Below are 20,676 nucleotides of genomic sequence, written 5' to 3' on the forward strand. Positions count from 1 at the left end.
GACTAAGAAAAGTTATATAAGGGAAGCGTCCAAGTCAAGATGCTCTAACGCTAGATCTCAATGGCTTGTCAACCCCTTCCAATTAGCTTGCGTGTGTGATAAGAGTCGCATGTTAGAATGCACATATACCAACTCCTTTGCATTTTTTGCTGCCAACCAGTTGCACTTAACTAAGTAAATAAAAGAATATGTACTCTAGCTACGTTCATCTAAAGACAAACTTCGACCTGTTAAGGCAAAGTCAATACAAAATTAAGAGATTTCCATTCTTGTTTTGTAAGCTTACTTCTTTTCAATACCTCTCCTCAATACATTGTAATTGTCTCGACCCTCTACGATGTCAAAAGCTATCAATTTAAACCTTGGCATGATTTCTTTAGAAGATTTTCCTCCTATGTATTCATAAGTTTGTATTAAAAGGATATGTTCAAAATTATTTGATGATCAGAGTGTTGAAATAGTAGCTGGCTCAGATACCTATCTATTGTATTTTAATGTTGTCAATGACAATTAAAATACACATGTATTATCTATTATGTAAATTGAACTTAGGGCTAGGCCCAAATACATGTAACTTGTAATTATGTCTTGTGTGGGCAAGACCTATATATAATGTAGCTTGTGGATAGGACAGGCCCTATAAATGTAACTTGCAGACAAGGTAGACCCAAATGTAACAATTAACTATGTTTTGGGCTGGGCTCAATTGTAACGTGGTGGCTATTGGGCTGGACCCAATACCTAACGTGGGAAAATGTATAATATTAATTATTTATCTTGCAAGCCGGCTTGAGGATGTTTAGCACCAAAAAGGATGGTATATAATCCACTTGAAGACGAAGTCATTTACACAATCATTCTTAGAAAATGCAATCTGTTCTCCTACATTTTAGCGAACTCTTCACTTGTGCGAATTCAGTCAAGGATATTGTTGGGCGAAGTTGTCAAGATCTTCTGCAATTCTGCTCCAGCCTATTGTTGTCATCTGCTGCTGATCCTCTCTTTTGGTCATCTACTGTTGATTAGGGCTGCATCCTTCATTACCTTGTCAACTTCTGTTTGGACAGCAATCTGAGATAAGTTTGCTATATTGTAATTGCCTACAATTGAGATAATACATATCATATTTAAGGCTGGGTTTTTCACCTCCAAGAGGGAGGTTTTCCCAAGGTATTGGCGTCTTGTTTCTTGTGTTTTATTACTATTACTGTTTATTCACAGCCTGATTATAATTAATTGGTTAGATTAACATCTGATTGCTTGAAATTAACACAGAGGTCAAGGTACATGGTAAATATGGAAACTCAAAGTGAATCATCATATCGCCTTCATTAGAAACCACTGTTACCCGGGGACGCGCTTCCCCTTGTTTTTGCCACGTTTTGGAAAAGGGGACATTTGGGGGACGGCAAGAAACGTCCCCATGCCATCCCCAAATTTCGGGTTTTCGGAAGAAACGTTTCAGAAACCCAGAAACATCAGGCACGTCTGTGGGGGGATGACCAGCTGTCCCAAGACGGTTGGGGGCATCCAAGACATCCCTCAACCATCCCGGGTACAGCTAGCCGCCCCACCAGACGTGTCAATTCTTTTCGAAAAAATAACAATCATAACTTTAAAAAACATTATTCCTTCTTTGTTGAGTGACCCCCACACCTATAGCTCGCCCTAAATGGGCAAAAACCCCTAATTTTAAAATTGTGTTGTGATTTGGTTGAGGAGAGCAAAAAAGGGGAAAGAAACAGCAGTTGAAGGAAAAAAAAGAGAGGATTATATGCATTGAAACTTGCAGCCTTTGGACGTTTTGATAATGATATTATATGCATGATATTGATAGTGATTCCAGATTCAATGAATTATATTTATGAATGCATATGAATATGAATTGATGAATGTCAAGTTTGAATTCTCATTTCAACTCAACTGCATAATGTATATGATGCATTGATGAATGATTTAAATTTTAGAATTTCCATTTAGATTTATCAATGTTACATTGTTATCATATGAATATATTTGAATTTAGAAATTTCCCTATATATTTTAGTTTTTCCCTACTTTTTTATATAGTTGTCCCCTCTGCCATTCCCCCATCCCCTAAAATGGCAAAACAAAAATCCGTCCTAGAAACCCATTTCCCTGTCCCCTCATTAACCCGTCTTGGAAACTTGGGATAACATAGTTGAAAACATCAATATCACTAATTGGTTCATTAGGACAATAAGAGAACCACTTGCCCCTCCTCTTCAATCTTAAGTTTTAACCAAAAAATCATGTTGCAATGAAAGCATCCAAGCCAAGATGGGATAGCACTTGAGGCCAAATGGGTCTTCCACTCTCTTAGTGGCAATGAGCCATGGAAATTCCTGGTCAGGAATAACATCATGATGGCAGTACCCAAGCAAGCTAAGGCATCAACGAATCTCCCCTTTAGTGACCTTGTTGCTGGGAATTTCCTGGCATCTGTCCCAAGCTCCTTGGTGTTCAAAACCATTTGGAAGGCGTGGGAGTATGTAAGGGTGCAGATTTCTAACTGTAGGGTCAGCAGTAGTCTCTCCGTCAGTGGTGAGAGGTCCATTTGGTGGAACTTGTTTCATAAAGGGAAACGCCTCGCTCTTGTTCAAGGGTGTTCGGCTAAAAACTGTGCTAACAAAGGTATTAAGTGCTTTAAAGACCTCATCAATAGGGAACGACTGATCCCTTGGGCTAAGTTATCCCAGACCTTCTCCCTGCCTGCATCTAATTGGATAACATACTCCATTTTAAGGGAGGCTTGTAATATATTGCAACTCCCCAAGAGTTGCCTTGTGTATAATGATAGATTCGTCACTTTCACTTGGAAGGATGGCAGCTTGCTTATTAATGTTAAGGTAAAAATGATTATAATTCTTTAACTGCAAGTAACTCCATAATTTCTCATATTAATGATGTTTGGCATACTGATTAGATTGATAGCAAATGGAAGCACATTTTTGAAAATTTATGGAGCAGCAAAGTTGCTCCTAAGAAGAAATGTTTTAAATGGCTGTTGATTATTAATAGGCTTCCTTGCAGAAATGATCAAAATTCTTTTGATATATGTAATTTGTGTAAGGTGACTGAGAATATCCAGCATCTGTTTTTTGACTGTATCATTGCTAGGGAGATATGGCTTCTATTTGGTATTTCCATTTCTGAAAATGTTAATATTCTGGACATTATTACTGGTTCTATGCAGAGATTGAAAAAGGATTGTAATCTGTTCTGGTTTATTCTTACTTGTGAAATTTATGGTACATATGGATTATCAGAAACGAAGATAAGTTCCAGGGTAGGGCTGGAAAGCTTACTGAGTCTTTTCGTAGACTTACTTTACATTATGTTGAATCGCAGGTTACACCACTAATGAGACTAGCCACGAAGAAGTTCGAAAGGTTCCTGGAGGATGGTCATACCAGGGTATACATCTCAAAACTCTCATATGGTTTCACGTGCAGCAGGGAGAATTTAGAAACGACCCCCTTTGTCAACGCCCTTGCAGCCTGTGTAGCAGAAATCAATGAAGGGAGGAGGGCCGAGAGAGAATTCATGGCTCAGCTTGCCACACATGGAGCAGTCCCAGTGAGGGAGGGCAGACAGATTATATGGATGGAAGGTCAGCTTGGTTGGACCTCTTGGATTGATAACTAGTTAGCTGGCTGTCCCCCACTTTTTGGATGTATAGCGTTGTGTATATGGAGTATTTTGTTCTCAGTTCCTATACTCAGCCATGCTCTTTAGTCTATATATTCAAAATAACGTCCGAAGTTGAACCTTTATAGTTAGGCCATTGGTCTTGGCATGACCTGACAGTTTCGATATTTTTTGTTAACTGTTTATCCTTTATATTCAATATAAAAAAATGCATATGAATATGAATTGATGAATTGATGAATGTCAAGTTTGAATTCTCATTTCAACTCAATTGCATAATGTATATGATGCATTGATGAATGATTTAAATTTTAGAATTTCCATTTAGATTTATCAATGTTACATTGTTATCATATGAATATATTTGAAATTAAAGATTTCCCTATATATTTTAAACTACTTTTTTATATAGTTGTCCCCTCTGCCATTCCCCCGTCCCCTAAAATGGTAAAACAAAAATCCGTCCTAGAAACCCATTTCCCCGTCCCCTCGTTAACCCGTCTTGGAAACTTGGGGTAACATAGTTGAAAACATCAATATCACTAATTGGTTCATTAGGACAATAAGAGTGCCACTTGCCCCTCCTCTTCAATCTTAAGTTTTAACCAAAAAACCGTTGTGCAATGAAAGCATCCAAGTCAAGATGCTTTAGTGCAATATACCAATGCCCCATCACCCCTCCTTGTACTCAACATTCTTGTGTAATATGAGGCACAAACTGGCCTTTCCTTTCAAATGTCAACAGGTTGTACAGAACTTAATGGATAAAACAATATTAATCAAGTTCATTTCATGCTAGCTATTGAGAGTAAAAATTATAAACTTAATTAACTTATGGAATCGAAATTACAATTATAAAGTTAAAGATGGCCAAATCTATAAAATAAGAGTTTAAAAATTTTATGGCAAGAGGTTGAAGGTAAATGGATCCTTAGCCATGAAGAGTACAGGTTGTGCCTTGTTGAAGCTATGAAATTTCCAAGCCTACCCAAAATTAACTTCAGCATTCTTATATTGCAGCACCCTCTTGGACAAAAAAATATCCTTGTGATATATTAATTTGAATTAAAGCAAAGGCAAGGAATTTAAGTGTGGTTTGTGATTTTGTTTCACTGTTCACCAATTCGGGGGCATTTCAAGTCCTTCAAAACAGGGATGATTCCCAGTGCATCCCAAAAAACTGCTAAAAATTTGAAGAAGTCCCCCTTTTATTAAAGTACCAGGGGCAGTCTATCATCCAACAGCTCCCACAACGATTCCAAGGACATCAGGCTGTCCGCAACTGGTTTTTTACCATAAGTAGAAATAAAACAAACTGAAACAAATAGAGATAGAAACCAATTAAACTGTCCAAGCTAGGGTCTCTCCTTTTTTTTGGTCCAAAAATTCATATATTAAAAAGCAGCCCCAATCTGTCCAGACAGAGCAAAATTACCTCTAGCCTAATCACCCTTCCCAGTCTCAAATAGCATTTTGCCTCTGCCCAATTGAAAGGATTTTCCTCATCTTCATTGCATAACTTGGAAATGAATTTGGGTCATGTAAATCAGTCCAAGTACAATGGCATTGTCACTAACACAAGCACCCCATGGTCACTAACAAAAAACAATGGCTGCAATTACTGCAATAATAAGCTCCACAATCAGATTATAATTTTGAAACACACTACTGGGAATTTAGAATGACAGAATTATACAGAGTGTTAGGGAAACACATTAAAAAATAAAAGTGCAAAAGAAGATGTTGAGCTCTACCTGAGTTCATGTAAGTATCTCTTGTTGAGGAATTTAGTATCTATCTATACAAGTACAAGCAAAAGCACATGGATTTGTGATTTATGCTGACTGGAATGGACTGCTAAATGCAAATCCATCTATCAGATATCAGCTTAGCCAAATTGTCCCAACTTTAATAATGAAAAAATTCTCAAAGACAAATTATTAATACTTATGGGCCTTGTGGCATTTAAAACTAAATTCATGGCAACACCAAGCAGAAGATTCTCGTACAATTAGAGTTTAAAATCAAGGATCAAATGCTAATTCCACCTCAAGATCTTGTGCAGAAGCATCATCTATTCCTCCTCCCTTTGTATCACCCAAATCAGCTTTGTCTAGCCTGGAAAGCAAATATTTTGTAGAGGTCAGTGTATAGTTTAGAAAAACAATGAAACACATTTTTCTTCCCACTTCACGACAGACAGAATAATTAAATTACCAGAAATGCCAAGGCAACGCACTGTTTTCTTGTTAAAAGGAAAAAGTCTATTAACATACACAAATGACTTACATAGTTCAATGGGACTCAAAAGTACCACAAGTTGCAATAGCTAATCAGAAATGCCAAAGGAAACCACAACATCTAAAAGCAAAGTCTCATCAGAACAAGTCAAACTTAGTTTAAATGATACTCAACACAAAAATAAGTCACAAGCTAATGTAAAATATAGAAGTAAATCTGGCAAATCAAATCAAAATAGTGTAAAGTACTCACTAGTTTTTAAATAAATACAGAACACCTTGTGTTTAAATTTAAGGGACATGTTTGGCACTGGAGAGCTAAAAATACCTTGGTACATTTCATATAATTCAACCAAGGAAACAACCCTCAATGATTGGGATCATAGTGCCAATCAGTGAAGGGGGCAAATTAGAGTAAGATAGATTGGTTTGTGTGCAGCTCATATCATGAACAAAAGGTGATAAACACATACATGAGTACGGTTGGTGGTCAGAGGTTGTTAAGCTTGAGCTTCTAGGTTAGGAAAAATAGAGATGTCATCATTCCCAATTCAAATGAGACCTTTTCTCAAATCCAAGGATGATGTTAAGGATAATGCCTGTTTTCTGTAATTAAACATACTTCATCATACTTATTATCCTTTAAATCAAATCATTAAAACTAGAGAACCATTAGTATTGATTAATACAATTGATGATTACTATATTTAAGCACAATCCTTAATTCTTTCCTAATCATCAACCCTAACTGAGGATGGGGAATAACTATGTTAGGGCGCTAGAAAAACCATTCTCCACAAGTAGGCCCAAGGGTTTCAGGAACACCCGTCCATACCACCTCTTGGGCTCCCTAAGGGTTTCAGAAACACCCACCCATACCACCTCTTGGGGCTCACCTACCTTGTGAGATATTAATACCAACTCTTCCTAACAAATCCACTCAATCCTCATGAGGGGCAATAGAAAATGACTAAGAATTAGGTCATTGATATACTAATGTTTCATGCATTATGAATGTATATGTAAATAAATGAAATTAAGCATAACTGTCATATAAATCTGATTTCCCTATTATTTACAAATATATTGACATTATTTCTATTATATGTATATATAAATAAGGATAAATCAAATAGCTTATATTATAGGCCATATATTTGCCCCTTATTCCTAATAGAATTCAAATATAACATTACTGTAAATAAGCACTTAGTTCATTAGTAAGATACAGCATACCAATCTGCTGTTACAATAATGAATGCCAGTAATTCAATCTGATCTGCTCCTTCAATGGTCCCCTTACTTCTGCTTGGGCCATGACTCTCATATCCTTCCAGCGGTTTTGAATAGTTGTATCTTCTTTTGAGGTTGCAACCCTTATGATGGACTGTGTCTATTGATCTTCCCTCGTGTCTCTTCAGCATCGCCTCTCTAATATGATTATTAAATTTGTTTACTTCTTCACCAGTTAATTACTCCCTCAATGGATTCGGGGGGAATCGTTGTGCACTCAGAAAAAAGTAGATGAACCAGACGACAATCACAGCTTGCAATTTTGGATCATAATCATACACAGTAGCATAATAGTAACCATGATCTGCATATTGGACCTTCTGCATAGTTAAGATTGCTCCATTTCTATATTTCATCCTTAATCTAATCGCTTAAGTATAGCATGGTTGCCTCTTTCTGGGTACATTAATTTCTGGGTTCTAAAACCTCAGAAAATCATGAAGTCTCATAAATGAGATGATTTTCTGATCAACGGTGTCTCTTTGTTTATGTATTTCTGTTTTCTTTCATGCTAGAAGGCAGATAAGAAGTGGTTGATAAGTGGGGACATGACACTTGTCATCTATGAACTGCATGAATGTGTGTCTCAGGTGACTTCTAAAATTTCTCCAGGTTCTACACCTTTCCACATTTCTATTTCCATCTCTATTTTTAAGAATATATTACTATGTTTCTAGATATTTCAAAAAAATTTAAGTCCACTAGCAAAAAGAATAGTATTTCGTCTAGGGAATGAATGTAGCTCTTAATTAGGTAAGCCACATTTAGGTAGAACAAAACATTCTACTCATTTCTTTATTGTTGATTACATCAAAGTGCTTTGTTCCTAAGGAAATAAGGAAATGAAATAAAAGAATATTCAATTTTAACTAGTTTTAGACACTGAAAAAGATTTCCTTTTACAACCATAGCAAGAAGGCAAGAAATCCTTTAACCAAGTCTAATCAAGCCACTAACCTGAGGCACTTGATTAGGGTTCTAATTCAAATGGAATTTGATGTGACAACATAATTTACATAGAATTGTGAGGTCTTCTCCACTACTCCAAACCACTTTTAGTTCCTTTCCATAGTTGGCAAGGAAGTGAAGTGGCTGGCAGAGAACTTAGCAAGGAATAAATCAAATTGATTGCTTGGTTCCCCCATGCAGAATTGTTCCATTAGGTTATTATGGTGCCATCAACCTTGTAGACACTATGTTATTCCATTTGTTATAACATCCTTGACAAAGTGTCTCTACACACCTAAGGTACTAGTGGAAAATAACTAGTAATAATGTCCCACCTATAGTTTGTAAATGCATTCATAAGGGATGAAAGAGTCATTGGAAACAATAATTAATTACTTGTGATGATTAATTATCTCTTCAAGTTGAGAGCTTAAAAAAGAAGGAAAAGTGACTCTTGATATTCCATACAAGTGGCTGTAACTACTCCCAGTTGGGCATTTATAAAGGATGGAAAAGGTATCTCTTTGGATGCCAAAATGAATGGCCTTATACATTCAAGAGGAAGTTCCAAGGAGTGGGACGTTTGGATTTGCAAGAGGCTTTTGGGCACCATGTTTTACAATGATTTGTTCACCCCTTGTTCTAGAAACTCCTAGTGGTATCCTTCTTCCAAAGGTACACAAGTGTTATCAAATTGGAGACAAAGGAGTGAAGGAAGTGTGTTGCTTTGTAATCTTATTTGAAGAAAACAACACGTGCTTAGCCTCTCTTCTATGTGAAGCTTTCCAAAAGGATCTCTCCACGTAAATCTTGTACAATGTGTTTTTCTCATGTGGTTTGTTGATTCCTTATTTTATTAATTTCAAAGTTCAAATCTATTAGTGGTATTCAACAATTAAGCACAATTTATTGAATGGTCTTTCAAGAACGATCATACTTAGTTTCAGATTTTCCATACTGTAGTAGTCTACCTTTGTTATCCCAACATGTTCATAATCATTAAGTAGTGTTCCTCGTCACATTAGTTTTATGTTACCTCCATGTTGAATCCAATCAATAATGCTAGTTGTTAAAAATGTAGGTAGCTTCTATTAAAGAATAACCTAACACTAGGGATAGACTCGTCCTTTCTTTTATCTCATTTAAACAAGAGTTAAATAAATCTATGGCAGTCAAAACCCACAGCAATTATGGTGAATCTATAGATTCACTATATATGTCAAAAAATGTTGCTATAGCATAAGATTGTGCTACACACTTCTTCCCTAAGTTTTATAACAAACATAATTCCTTTCCATTTAGAATGTGTGACAAGACTTGTATTGCAGTTTGTTGGTTGTGATCTCTCACAGTTGGGACTTGGGTGATATTTACCTACAGAGGGTCCCTGTATTTAAAATTTGTCTGTAGTATTCTTTGTGGTAATGTGTATGAGTTACCAAATATCGTGGTGCAATTGACGTAGTGATACACATATGATAGTGATGTTCTAGATGTTGTGATATATCATGTATATTGATTCACATGTGGTGATGTTGTTTCAGCAATCGCAAGGTATTTGGAAGAAATCACAACCACATATGGTGAAAGCATGATCAATTATGTAGGTGCACTTGCTATAGAACTAGTGAACCTGTGAGCATGATCTAAGAGTTGGATAATGTTCTAGAAGATGATACAAGGTACTGCAACCAATTAGGAGTGAAGCTGTGTTTGTATGTGCTATCACAAGAGAGAATCTAATAGTGATTGTTACATAAAAAACATATTGATACTGACAACGTATGGTGGTAACCATTGTTTCATAGTATGTGGCAGCAGCTAATTGTACAAGGAGCTTGTCCATGTGGAGGCATCTTACTTGATGGTAAGTATAGTATGCTGACATTATGTGTACAAAGTATAGTTACATGACTCTTGGTATTCTGCAAGTTAGTTATACCATTGTACAGTTGGCATTTGCAATGAATACGTCTATGCATAACAATTCGTGTGAATGCGCCAAGGTTACTCAAAGTTATCAACTCAATGTAACAGACACTTAACACATTTTTGCACATTGTTGGCACATAAACACTCAACAGATTGCAAAACAAGGGTGTGTTATAGATTGAGACTCTGTGACAAGTTTTCCATGGACCTTATTGTATTGAATTGGTATTGATTCTGAATGATACAATTTCAACATCTTCAGTGGTATGTTTTCTCCCATAAGGGTTTCCCATGTAAAATTTTTGTCTTGTTTAATCTTGTGACTGCATATCACTCCACTACTTTCGTACATTGTATTTAGATTTGACACAAGTTGTTGACTGTTAGAAGCTTAAGTCTAAAAATTCATAATTCCAATCTACTAATCCTATGTAAAAAGGGTGAAATCCCTAATCATCATGGCAGCGAGTGATAGCAAATTTATTTGTTTAAGGATGTGCACCTTTGTCTATCAAGAATCGCCATCAAGCTCTTTGCTCATGAAGTTGTGGCCGATATTTTTCTATCAAACTAGTATCATATCTGTTGCTGGGCATAGTAGTGAGAAAATGCACTTTGCATTAATGCTGATTTGACACCTTAACAATTTGATATAGGATTGGGCAAGTGGGGTTGGATGCATTAAGAGACATTCCTCGAGAAGATGGGTAGGATAAGGATTTGTATGTAGAGAGAAAATGAAAGACAGTTGTGGATGAAGGTGGGACATGGAGGTGTATAGTACCCACCCAAAAAAAAAATTCAATCTTTTGACAACGAAAATAACAACAATAACATGCAAAATAGTGGTCGTTTGCTGTCACAAAGTTCTGATATAATTTTTCAATGTTCATATAACTACTGTTACAAAGTTTTGGGTGAATAGTCATTCACAATGAGACACTAATACATAAAATGAACATAAATATGAAACCCCACATGAAATACCACCAAACAGAGACAAGGATGACTGTTGCAGGTCTAAATGTGGACAAATTTCTTGCTGTTACAGGCAGGACAGTGAAGGATATTGCCAGCAAACCTCCAAACTTGAATGCAATACACTCCCAAGTGCCAGTGACAGATTCACACCAAAAGCTTCAACCCAAGTGCCCTCCAAACTTGCCAAAATAGAAGCAAACAGGTCTGCAATGTTTGTCTGAAAGATAGCATCTCTCGAATGACTGTTACAAGCCCAAACCAGAAGTAGAAATCTTCAATAATGCCCTCCAACCTCACCAATGACACCTCCAATAGGTGACCAAACACTAAACACAACCCAGCAGTGTTGTTCAACCTCAAATGATCGATTATGACAAGTTTCAGGTCTTCTATGTATTTTCAGTCATACCCAGTTGGAAACAGGGGTGGCCAGAAAAGCCAAATGCCCAAACACCCTCTCAGCAAGATATTGCTTGGAATGATCAACAGTCACCTAGGCTACCAACCATATAGAAACAATTCCAGAAAGTCAAGCAACCAGCCTCCTAGGACCTCACGCCTAGTTCCAAGGGCTCCTATCACATGTATGACCCTTCATAGAAATTCATGCCGCTTCAAAACCATTCACCTTTACTTATTGCATTACTGATTAAAGAGTGGTATCACCAGCTTGGGTAGCACAAAATCACCAACTGTGGGGCCAGCAAGAAACAATCTGAAAATGCAACAAACACACCAAAAATATCTGAAAATCAGTTCTAAATACACACCCAAAAATTTGCAATGAAAACACCTAGAAGATCTTCATTTCTGAAATCCCAACTTTGCAATCTCTATGAATAACAATGGTGATTCCTTTAGTAGAACCACTCCAACCAGCTAGGGATTGTCTTTCAAATCTGCAACCAGCTATCCAGTGAGTGTTTTTGTTCTCACAAGATCCAAGGAAAAACATGCAAGTTCAATCTGTTAGCACTTTGCTATGTCTACTCTTCTGCATAGCCAAAATGAGAGCCCAAACATTCTTTTATAGCTTTGAGGTGAAAATAAGCCAATTTGAAATTTAAAATAATTCATTTCCCACCCCAAAGCACATTTTGAAATATTAAAATATCTTATGTGCAACTCCCCTTCCCCTAGGAGTCCACCTTAGGGGCACATAACGTAACTTTACAAGAAATATAACACTAAAGTGAAATAATATAGCATTAACATGAAAAATTTGGTACATATTTTAAATACTCTCGTCTGAGTTGTGAAATTCATTGTCAAGGCATTGAAAACCAAAATTTAGCATGCCAAGTTGAAAATGAGGCAGTGGGATGAAGACTGGTGCCAAGTCAAAGACTTACTAAAAAAAGGTGTATTCTCCAAGATGTTTGGAGAACACCCCAAGAGTATGAAAGTGCTCCAAAAAGCATAACCGCAATCCATAAGGCCAACTAGGCTCAAATCCATCAACAGAAACCAACTAAAACTAAACCAATGCCCTCCAATAAAATAGGCTAACAATCAACCCTGCTAATTAGGCCCGAGAAGGGGACATTACAAGGTGTGCAGATTGTATAATGAAGAGAAGCCATGTTGGTCATAGAGAAAACAATTGAAGATGAGTGGGGACTTTGTGATTGGGAGCTGGGGACAAAAGTAATGACTAGGAATAACAAAAGGGAACATAAAGAAGGTAAATATTATCTTCCCAAGAATGGATCTATTAAAATAAGACTGGCAGGGTTTTTGTTCAACAAAATAAATGGGGAGACAAAGATTAGGATAGATGAGGACGATAAAGAGGAGAGATCTTGGCTAGTAACCTTAGCATGAGCATCCTCTTAGATTTATTCTCGATCTAGATGATTTGAGGTGGGGAGCTTCTCTAAGGCTTCATATTGTTTAGATTTCTCTAGAGGAGTTTGTGAGTCCTGCCATTAGATGTGGTCAACATTGTGCTTTATGTTAACTGTCTTATTGACCAATAGATCTACAATCTTGTTATTCTTTCTCAACCTATTTTGGACGTGGCATTGGAATTTTTTAATATGTTATATAATCTGGTATAAAAGAGGGTCCAACCTCCAAATCTGTTGGTGTTCCAATGTTAGCTTGTTCTCTGTATATTACTATATAGTGATCATATTGATTCTAAGAAAATAGTCCCCTTCTATGTAGAATTTCTCAATTTTTTAATGTTTTCTTAATGGCAATCCCATGCACAAAATCAAAGCTTGAGTGTATATTCACTATTAAAGGACACATTACAAGCATTCCCACTATGAACTACTGCGTTACAACCTGGACCTTGATTTCCCAAGACAAACAAAAATGAAACTTCAATATAACTCTTGGACATATAAAAACATGTCCTGATATATATATAACCCCAGACCATGCACAAAGTGACAGTAGGACACTACTGACAAAGCAAAGAGAATTGATTACCAGCGAGATACCAATCTTAAGAGACTAGGTCTTGAATTAAATACAAAATGATTAACTACTGGATGTTAAACAAAAATTCAGACAAATCAGTATAGGGATAGATGTTTTTAAAAATTTGAGACCCGAGCTGACATCAGGGTTCGATGACCAATCTTTACCCTAATTCAGAGTTCCTCCTTCGAAATTACAGGAATTCTTGATAGGATGTGACCTTTCGTTGCCAAAGTGTTTCTGAATGAGGTGAAATTGAGAGAAATCCTATTTCTATGAGACTGAGAATTACTGAAAAATATATTGAATGAATGATTCAATAATCGGATGATTACATTGAACGATATACACACGTATATATAGAGGTTACAAGACGATGTTCTATAATTAGAACATAACGTTAAAGTAAAAGATTAACGAGCTAAAAGCTAATTAATTAAAAAGAAAAAGCTAAATGCTAAATAAAGCTTAAAAGCTAATTAACTAAAAAGCTAAATGAACATTAAACAAGGAACTAAATATAGGTGACTAAAATATAATTAAATATTCTAATACCCTCCCTTAATGGTCATTCTATCTACTAACTACCCTACAGAAGACACTGCAAGTCTTTTGATCACAAATGAAAAGAACACTCTGTTGCAATGGAGACCCTCCTTGGATCTGAAAAGTGTTAATGACCAAGAATACCAGAATCCATCCAACCTGACGTTGGGTAACCAAATTGAAACCTAAAACCATGATTTTGAGGAAAATCGGCAAACCCTTTTGCAGAAGAGTATCAACTCCAAAACTGACTGCAAGATACCACGGTTGCAGATGTTCGTCCTGGCAGGTGCGACCCAAACTAACTGCAACAAAGCATGATTTTGAGGAGAAAATCGAAAAACCAAGAAATCTGAGGTTACAAATCATCGTTTTTGTGGAAAAAAACTGTAAAACCCAGATAACTAAAATCTTACGAGAATATCGCGGATTACAGATGAGATAATTTTTAAGGGAAAAATATAAACTCTACGAATAATTTTTCAGGAAAAAATCGTGAAAACCCTCCCATGATTTTTTGTGGAAAAAATCATAAAACCGACAGACAATTTTTCAGGAAAAAATCGTGAAAACCCTGGGACCTGTAAGACGAGGTCTGGCCTAAATCAATCTGATCAAGGCAACGATATTCAAATATCGTGAACATGCATTGTTTCCAAGTGTTGTGGCAGCTGTTGAACTTTTGTCTGTGTTCCAACATGATGTTGGTCAAAGATGCCATCACGAAAATGGAGGTTGAACAAGGTCAACCTAGTGAAAGCATGAGACAGAAGAATCTGATTCAAAAATCAGAATAGAAGCAGCTGCACAAAAAATCTGAAACCCTGGGAGAGAATTCTGGCACCAATTTCGAGGTTTGGAAGAAACCCAAAAATTAAAATTTTCTGCAAACTTAAAACCTGAAATTTTTCCTAAAAATAATCAGAAAAAAATAGTAACTTGCAGAAAATAAAAAAATACCTCTGATTTTTTTTTTTGTAAAAAAAACAGAAAAATATTGACGATTTTTTTTCAAAAAAAACACAAAAAAAAAAAATAGGGCAGAAACCCTAGGTCGGATGTACAGCATAAACAGCGCCCACAGAATTAGCAGAAATCGCTGACTGTTTTTAAATTCCAAGGCAAATTCGCTAGCACAAAATTTGAGGCACGGAAAACGATGCAACCAAAAAAACTGAGATCAACCCAGAAAAGCTCTCGAAAAACCCACCAAGAATCTAAAATCAGAATACAGATCCGTCAGCTCCAAAATTGAGGCATGGAAATGATGCACCCAAAAAAATCTGACGACGGCTCAGTTGAGGTCTTGAAAAACCCACCAAGAATCTGTAACCAAAATAAAATTTCGACTTGAACTGAAGGGTTAAAACCCTAGTCGAAAATTGCAGAAACCCTAAGAAAATTTTCAATCTGCAGAAAAAACCTCTTGGTTGCAGGCCCGAAAATCTCCAAAACTCTAAAAAACAAGAACTGCTGCCCAGCACAAAGAAATTCGCCCACGAACCAGAAATCCTCGAAACCCTCAAAACCTTCAAAAAAGCAAAATCGTGTTTTTATAAAATAAAAAAAACAATAAAAAAAATCTAGAAAATATTCCAGAAAGAAGGCCATGAATTTTTATTAAAAAATTTGCCAAGCTTTAAAGAATCCCATCGACCCGCTCTGATACCATGAAAAATAAATTGAATGAATGATTCAATAATCGAATGATTACATTGAACGATATACACACGTATATATAGAGGTTACAAGACGATGTTCTATAATTAGAACATAACATTAAAATAAAAGATTAAAGAGCTAAAAGCTAATTAATTTAAAAGAAAAAGCTAAATGCTAAATAAAGCTTAAAAGCTAATTAACTAAAAAGCTCAATGACCATTAAACAAGGAACTAAATATAGGTGACTAAAATATAATTAAATATTCTAATAATTACAACCCAAAGAACATAATGGCTATTTACTAATATCTTGTATGGGCAAATATAAGAACAAATAAACAAAGAGGTCATAGCAAAAAAATCACAGATTGCTGAAGCTATGAAACTCTCGGTGCATTAATGTCCATGGACCTCAAGCCTGTGAAGGTGGAAAAGAAACTCCTCAAGACTGACTTCAAAGAGTGCTTATATCAGTATATCTCTATTTGCCTTGTTGCTAGTTATGATCATTGCTTGCATTCAAAATCCTTTTCTCCACTTGAGTGCCATGGAGACCTATTATAATCAGTCAGTAATATCTCTAACAGCAGAATTTTACCAACCAAGATGATAGAAAGAAATCCAATAGTGTTTGATAATATCAAAAGTTATAAATGTTGTATATTAGTTTATTTCACTGATAACCCTACTGTTTTGACAAAAAAATTGACATCAACTGTAAGAAAATAGCTGAAGTTCAGCTCAGTATCGGCATAGTTGACCCAAAAAGGTTATTTCATAGCATCAAAATACTACCAAGCTAGTTCAATGGGACTGAAACATAAAAGAAACATTGATAATGACAAAAAAGCATCATCGACTACAGGTTCAAGAAAAATAAAAAAATAGAAGGGAATGTCTACCAAGAAGCATGTAAACCAAAACACCCATATAAAATTACATGATTGAAAGCAATAGTTCTGAAAGTACAATCACAATGGCATACAGTAACAATGAAATGAAACAGCATCCCAAAACAGAAGAGCAACCAGATAGTATGGAACCAAAAGATCCCTAGTCCTGACTCTTTATTGGTCAAAGGCAGAGTATGACTCTAGAGGCTATCAACTACTATACCATCCCCAAGATTAAGTATGATGATGGTGAATTATTTCATATTTATGCAAAATTGTGTGAGTTAGCTGGTCTAGCACTTTCTACTTCAAAATTAATAAAAGCACTAAACCAAGATCTTTGGCTGTTAGTATTGCAGTAGCCTTTTATTGCTTTTATGGTGGAAAGTTCACTTATCAAATAGACCTCTGTTTCCAGGAATTTCAATGAATCGGAGCTGATCATTAGATTGTAGTTTGGCAATTAAGATATGTCTCAAAAATTACAAAAAAAAATCGGATTTTCAGAAAACTTCTGTTTCCAGGATTTCAGATTTCAATCAGATTCATTTTAGTAAATATCAGAGCTCATCAGTCGAGTTTTGATTTTGGCATTCAAGTTTCTGTTGTCATAAATTAGATTTCATCATTTTAGACATCCTCATTCCAGAACTTTCAGATTTCAATTCTGTTCATTTCAGATGACATCCTCTCAGGACTAACGTAGGCAGAGGGACTAGAGTAGCTATTCTAAGATGTGTGAGAATTCTCTAGATTCTTCAAACTGTCAAGGTCTGGTGAACTGAAAGCAATCAATCACATAGTGATGAGGGCACAGTTTCAGAGTCTAAAATCTCTACACAGAGGCAGAAGAAGCTGTCACCCTACAGAGGGCTAAAGATGTGAACCGATCTTAGAACACTGCCTAACAAGGCTTTTACCATTTGTGTATGTCTGCACAACCATACTACACTTAGCACCCCCCCACCTAAGATGGATTGGAAGAACAAAATAGGTCTTGACGATTCCTCTCAATCAATAATATCTGAAGGTCACAATCACATGGAGAAACAATGAGAAATATATCTGATCAGAAAGCATTCAATTGCAGAAAGTTTAATTTAGAAACTACAAGGCAGGAAAATATCTCTGGAATATCTCTACTTAATTGAATCATTTCAGTGCATGGTAAAAAGATTCATGCTGCTATAGAAATTTGGTACCGTGGTAGAAAATATGTTCTAATAAATGATCAACATCTTCATAAGAGAAAACATAAAAAGCTCAAAAATTAAATACTTACGTCACTGCTGCAGGTGATTCTGCTATGGAATTGGAGGGTTCATTAGTAGCGACAGCTTCCACATCTGTTTTAGGTGCTATTTCAGTTGTAAATGTGCCAGTAGATATAGATGCTGAAATAGTAGTTGATGTCACAGCAGATGTGGTTCCTGCAGATGTAGTTTCTGCAGATGTTGATGCAACCAACGGAGGGGCAGACACAAGACTGGGTAAATTAGCAATTACAGCTACTGGTTGACCAGCTGTGTAAGAAGTGGCAACTGAAGCAAGCATTCCTGCTGACACAACTCCAACAGGAGAAGGTAAACTTGAGCATGTCTGTGGTATAGCTGCCACCACTGCAGACCCTGAGATTGCATTGGTAGAATTGGAGTTCCCATTAGATATATTTGAACATTTTATCAAAGAGGAACCTGTAACATCTACAGATATTGGAGAAGTCGTTCCACAGACAGATATTGTTGCTTGTACCGCCTGCCTACGAGCTGCCTGATGAAGACAAAGTGAAGTGTGTTAATAATTGCTCCATACAGTATAGTGCACATAAAACATTCTCTATAAAAACTCCTAAACACTTATCAAAAACAAAAATTGCCTAGAAGACAAAAAAAATAACAAAAACCTCCATTTCCTCTGGCATCGTCCACTTCGACTGTTTCGTAACCTTGTTGTAATAATACCTGTAAATTGTGATAGAAATCAACAATACAATCAAAAAAATCAACCTAAACAAAAAAGTTTGTAGTTCATTCAATGCATGAAAGAGCATGGGCTTTTCTGCAATGAATACAGCAGCAAAACTTCACCACTCCAGACTTCATAATGAATACAGAGAAACTACTCACTTTCGTCCATCTGGAGTTGAAAATTCTTTCCAATCTGTAGATGCATCTGCCCTCTGTTGCAATTATAGAAGAAAATGTAACGTAATTGATTGTCGAAGTAAATTCATAGCATGGTTGTTCTTGCTATGTATATTAAGAAACAGAAGACGCAAAATAAAACTTCAAAAATAATCCAAAGAAAAAAAATTGGTTATTAATTTGCAATAATAGATAATGTAGATTAATTGATTTGTCCAAGGAAAGCCATGGTATTGTTGCTCTCACTTCTTTTATCAAGAAACATGTCATATAAAATAAAGTTATCTCAATTATCCAAGATATATAGAAATAACTAATACCCGTAAGTTAATTTCTAAAACAAATTACTTTTTAAAAATAATTACATGCATCCAAATCTTAACAGGCAATCAAACAACTGACAGTACACCTTGCACGTACATTTCAAAACAGAACCCTGATGAAATCAAATTATAATAACCAAAATGTAACCAATGAGGAAATTTTAAATAACTTCATTAAATTTATTGTAATTGACCAAAGACAAAAGGATTGACTTAAACAAAGGAACTAGCATCCATAAGTAACCAAAATAGGTTGATGGGACAATAAGTAAAATCCAAAAAGCAGCAATGAAAAAAAGCAACATTCTATTTGGTCCAGAAAGCCAGAAACTGGAATTTTTTAAGGATTTAGGACCATGAATGTTGCGAGAGGCACTAGCAAAATTACCCTTCTCCCTAAAATTGTTCTTTCCTAGGTGTATTATCAGAATCTGTATTGGCTCTTTTGTAGTTTGGTGAGATGATAATTCCTCCTCGTCCTCCTTGCTCTGATGCTTGCTTTAACCTTCCTTTCACAAGATTACTCCTGTTTATGGCTTTCTTTATACTGACTTGCCTAAGGTTCATTCCTTTTGATTTCAATCCTTGCAGTTAGGTTCTTTCGCTTCCGGGTTTAGTTATGAAATTTTCAACTTGGCCTCACAAGTTTGAGTTATTCCCCGATGGTGGTTATGAGGAGATATTACACTGGCCATACCCATTCTACCTTGCCCATTGTACTCAGTTCAAGTATGATTTCCCGTTATTACATTCAGCACTATGCCTCGGATATTGTGATCAGTAATACTTCGGAAACTTTAATCCCTAAGTGGTCAATGAGTAATGAGTGTTTGGATGCTTAGGTTAATTTATATTTTTACGGAAAAATTAAGTGTAAAAATGAGCTTTGTGCTTTTAAATCATAATTGAATGATCGAAATTGAACTATAGCTTATGAATATCGTTAATTATGTGTTCTGGGAATTGAGGAGTAAACTAAGTATTTAGGAATTAAAAGAATTAATCTATTTATTTTATTTTCAAAAGTGGAAGTGGATTTTGGGTAAATAGGAAAAAGGTTATTCATTTTGGGGTGGGGGATATTGCATTTTTGCTGGAAGAATATGGTGAGAGAAAAACCCTATAGGCTGAAAAATTGTTTGGTTGATTGTGGGAGCTAGAATGAACAGAATTAAATGAAATTAGTTGCATCAGGGTAGGATTGGGAAGGGGATCATACTGCTGTGTGGAATCAAGCATTCTTTTTATGTGTGAAAAGAAATTCAAGTTAGAAATTTTAGTAAAAATTATGGTAACATCTTCATTTGTCCTTTAGTTATTGTTGTTCTTGTTTCTATATAGCTGCAAATTGTTTAACGGCGTAGGAAAGGTATTCCCTTTGTTTATAGAATTGATTTGATAGTTAGTGCTTTTATTTACCCCATCTTGTGAAGTTCATAACTTCTAAACCAATGATCACAAACTAAACTTCCCTATATCATCACAAAAAGCTTGAAGATATCTAGACCCAGTCCCTTTGAACCCTGCCTACAACAACAGTTCTAAGAGACCAATGAAAGTTTAGACCTCAAATTCCATCCATGTTGAGCAGCCTTTCATAAGATGATCTCAG

At 35.8% G+C, this 20,676-nt stretch overlaps 1 protein-coding gene across 7 annotated transcripts in view; it reads right to left on the reverse strand.

Annotated features, from left to right (window-relative positions):
* LOC131071660 (pre-mRNA-processing protein 40A) overlaps positions 1-20,676 on the reverse strand; it is a 149,052-nt gene that overhangs the window by 58,124 nt on the left and 70,252 nt on the right. For all 7 annotated transcript variants that reach the window (XR_009112556.2, XM_058007590.2, XM_058007589.2 and 4 more), the window contains 4 exons: positions 18,724-18,776; positions 18,501-18,558; positions 17,880-18,367; positions 5,721-5,790 (listed from right to left, as the gene is read on the reverse strand). Coding sequence is in view for 6 of the 7 variants with exons in the window: in XM_058007590.2 (XP_057863573.2) it covers positions 5,721-5,790; positions 17,880-18,367; positions 18,501-18,558; positions 18,724-18,776 (669 nt within the window). In the remaining variant the exon portion in view is untranslated. The remainder of the gene's footprint in view (positions 1-5,720; positions 5,791-17,879; positions 18,368-18,500; positions 18,559-18,723; positions 18,777-20,676) is intronic.

This window comes from Cryptomeria japonica, chromosome 9, assembly GCF_030272615.1.
Source record: "Cryptomeria japonica chromosome 9, Sugi_1.0, whole genome shotgun sequence".
NCBI classification, from domain to species: Eukaryota; Viridiplantae; Streptophyta; class Pinopsida; order Cupressales; family Cupressaceae; genus Cryptomeria; species Cryptomeria japonica.